The following is a 3674-nucleotide window of genomic DNA, read 5'->3' as shown; positions in this document are numbered from 1 at the left end:
CCTTGAGCTGAAGAGCACTAGGACAGCACCCAAGCCCAGAGTTTAAAAAAGAAAGAAACTCATCTCAACCAATAGTTATTGTGGTAATGTGTGCCTATCATCCTAACTCTGCAAGAAACTTAAATAGGAGGATCTTAGTCCAAGCCTGCCAAGAAAAATATCACCTAAAAAGTAAAGCAAAAAAGGGATGGGGACTGGGAATGTGGCTTAGTGGTAGAGTGCTTGCCTAGGATGCATGAAGCCCTGAGTTCAATTCCTCAGTACCACAAAAACAGAAAAAGCCAGAAATGTTGCTATGGCTTAAGTGGTAGAGCGCTGGCCTTGAGCACAGAGAGGCTTAGAGACAGAGCCCAGGCCCTGAGTCAAGTCCCAGGACTGGCAATAAAATAGATGGGGATATGGCTCAAGTCGTAGAGCCTGTCTAGAAGCATGAGGCTCTGATCCCAAAAGGGATCCCAAGCCAGAGTTAACCTGAGGAGCTTCTGGGCATGATAAGGAATCAGCTGGGTATCATTCCTGAAGTTAGTCTTAGAATGAGACAGTACTGTCATGACCCCTCTGGGGAACAACTCTGCCTTGGTTGATGGGGACAGGAAGAAAGGGAGGGGCCAGTGTGATGCTAGAGTGATGGTGGTAGAACCAGAGAGAGGAGGGAAGGGGTCTCCCTCTCCGTCTCTTCCCCCCCCCCCCGTGGTCTTCACCACTCATAACACTCCCACACAAGGCAGATTCTTCCTCTGTCTTTATTAGCTACAACAAAAGGCTGTGGCTAGTGAAATCTTCAAAGGCAAGAAGGATAATTACCCTCAGAGTGTCCCCAGGCTCTTCATCAGTACGAGGCTTGGTGAGTCCCTGACTTTGCGGTCCTCAAACCTCCCATCACTTCCTATTCCCCTTCATCTTACCTGATTTCACTCTTCCCCCTTCTGAATTTCAGGCACCGATGAAATTAGCCCCAAAGTGCTGCAGGCCCTAGGCTCTGAGCCCATCCAGGTAAAACCCCATCTGCAGCTTTAGTCCAGCACAGCTCCGCCGCCCAAGGGTGGGTCAGGCAGAGGGTAGATCACACCTAGAGTCTCTCACTTGCCCCTCAACTCCCCCCTCCCTGCCACTCATTCTCTCTGTCCTGGTCTCCAGTATGCTGTGCCAGTAGTGAAATATGACCGAAAGGGCTACAAGCCTCGCTCCCGGCAGCTGCTGCTCACGCCCAGCGCTGTGGTCATCGTCGAGGACGCCAGAGTCAAACAGAGGATTGATTACACCAACCTGACTGGTCAGCCAGAGTCTGTGGCTGCAAGGGAGGGTCTCTGCTCTGACCCTTGATCCCTGACCTCTGCCCTTCTCCCTCAGGAATCTCCGTCAGCAGCCTGAGTGACAGCCTGTTTGTGCTTCATGTGCAGCGGGAGGACAATAAGCAGAAGGTGCCCATTTAGGGTTGGTGAGGTGGGGGAGGGGTCCTCTACCTCTGAACTGGGCTTGATCTTTTCTTCCACCGGCCCTCCCAGGGGGATGTGGTGCTACAGAGTGACCATGTGATTGAGACACTGACCAAGACAGCCCTCAGCGCAGACCGAGTGAACAATATCAACATCAACCAGGGCAGGTGAGGCGAGTGGAGGTGGTGAGAGGGCTGAATTGCACCTGGGCACAGAGCAGAGACCCAGCCTTGGGTCTGTCTCTATGGAAGAGCCCTCACATGCTCCCTTCCCTCCAGCATCACATTTGCCGGGGGCCCTGGCAGGGATGGCATCATCGACTTCACACCTGGCTCAGAGCTGCTCATCACCAAAGCCAAGAATGGGCACCTGGCTGTGGTGAGTGGGGTCTGCTTACCTGGGGTCATCTTAGAGCTAGGGTAGACCTACGAGTGTTCAGGCCTTTCTTTGTAGTGCTTGGCAGTCCCTAGGCACCCCACGTATATCCTTAATCCAAAGAGCTCATACTATCCCCTTTGAGAGCCACAGAGGGACGATTTGAGTCTCCTTGATGCAGAGGGTCATAAAGATAGCAGCATAGGGATGAGTGGGGGATACGGAGGAATAGGCAGTGTATTCGATGGGAGAGGAGGCCCACTCTGGCCAGAGCAGCAGGTATTTCTGTGGGAGGAGGACTAGAGTCTCCAGGTACAAGGCCCCTAGACCTGCCAAGTCTGTTACTGCTGTGTCTAGTCTAGGCCTACAGATACTCACAGCACCTGCTTCCTGCTTAACACCTGCGCTTCTCCCACTGTTCCCACAGGTGGCCCCACGGCTGAATTCTCGGTGATGAAGGAGCCCTCTGGACCCCAACCTGATTCCTGATGCTTTGCTTACCCCCTCTGCCCCTCCCAGTTACCAAAGACTCGAGCTTCCAGACAGGGACCTAGGGACACCTCAAAGCCCACCTGAAAACTCCTGCCCCTATTCACCCTCTCTTAAGGGGTATCAGGGGCCAGGGAGCTACCCCAGGAGTGGGCCAGGCCGGGCCACAGCAATAGGAAAATGGGGCGAGCAAGCCATGTCAGCCCCCCTGCTGATGCCAATACATGAGGGAAGGGAATTTCTGTTGAGGTTTTCTCTGAGATTTTTTTTTTTTGATGCTTTATAGGAAAATATTTTTTTAAAAATCCGTTTTCCTACCCCCAAGACACACTGGATGTGTTTTCCCTGATTCACACAGGGCAAGGAATGTAGCTAAGAGTTGAGTGGGGTAGGCTGTGGGGCCCTCTTCCCTATCCTGAACACCTCTCCTCCCTCCTGGCTACCTTGCCTCTCTGTCTGCCTACCCACCTGCCCCTTTTGCAGCCCACTGACCGCCACCTGCCTGCCCCCATATTCCTGCCTTAAGAATATCCTTTCAGCCAGGCACCAGTGGCTCACTCCTGTAATCCTAGCTACTCAGAAGGCTAAGATCTAGAGGATCATATTTCAAAGCCAGCCTGGAACATAAAGTCTGAGCATCTCTATCTTCAATTAACCAGCAAAATGCTGGTATGGAGGCATGGCTCAAGTGGTTGACCACTAGCCATGAGCAAGAAGGCTGAGAAGCCCTGAGTTCAAGTCCTGGTACAGGCACAAATGAAAAAAAAAAGTGCCTGTTTAGAGAGTGTGACAGCAGCTCAGTGGTAGAGCAGCTGCTTAGTACGTGTGAGGCCTTGAGTTCAATGCCCAGCATTAAAAAATACACCACTTCAATATTTTCCTCCCAAAGTAGGAAAAGAAGTCTTAGACATAGGATTTAGAAAACTCTGAGAAAGCATCTAATCCAGACCGCTGGGGTCACAGAGCTGGAGACAGACGCCCACAGAGAGGACGACACCAACCCAAGGTCATACGGCCGGTTGGGGCAAAACCAGAAGTGAAGCCCCAACCCCAGCACTCTTCACTGCCTCTCCCAGAGACAACAAGCCCCATTTAAAACATGGGCCATATCTAAGTGCACACCTGGCTCCCTGACCAGCAATCACTTTTGGGGGCCACCAGATAGGAAGAACTTTCCTGCCTAAGTCCATGCCTTAGGAGGATAACCGCCCTCTCACATCCTTGTACCAAGTTCAAAAATGTGGGAGCTTCACTGGCTCTTGACCCCTCTGCAGCCTGAGAGAGTGGGGAAGGGGCTAGCCTTAGAGAAGCTGCAGGGGCATCACCTCTTTCTGCTGCTGCTTCCCCTGTACCCCCAGAGGGCTCGGAGGGGGC

General features: G+C 52.4%; 1 protein-coding gene across 1 annotated transcript in view; it reads left to right on the top strand.

Moving 5' to 3' along the window:
* The window catches only part of Myo1c (myosin IC), a 37551-nt gene extending 34641 nt beyond the window's left edge, over positions 1 to 2910 (top strand). Inside the window, exons 21-27 of the mRNA XM_013016310.1 lie at positions 751 to 844; positions 938 to 993; positions 1138 to 1273; positions 1351 to 1421; positions 1506 to 1603; positions 1715 to 1814; positions 2239 to 2910. Of these exons, the coding sequence (XP_012871764.1) occupies positions 751 to 844; positions 938 to 993; positions 1138 to 1273; positions 1351 to 1421; positions 1506 to 1603; positions 1715 to 1814; positions 2239 to 2265 (582 nt within the window). The 3' untranslated portion in view covers positions 2266 to 2910. The remainder of the gene's footprint in view (positions 1 to 750; positions 845 to 937; positions 994 to 1137; positions 1274 to 1350; positions 1422 to 1505; positions 1604 to 1714; positions 1815 to 2238) is intronic.
* The last annotated feature ends 764 nt before the right edge of the window (positions 2911 to 3674 follow it).

This window comes from Dipodomys ordii, unplaced genomic scaffold, assembly GCF_000151885.1.
Source record: "Dipodomys ordii isolate 6190 unplaced genomic scaffold, Dord_2.0 Scaffold31, whole genome shotgun sequence".
Taxonomy (NCBI): Eukaryota; Metazoa; Chordata; class Mammalia; order Rodentia; family Heteromyidae; genus Dipodomys; species Dipodomys ordii.
Note: the sequence above shows the minus strand (reverse complement) of the source record. Positions and strands in the feature narration are given on the sequence as shown.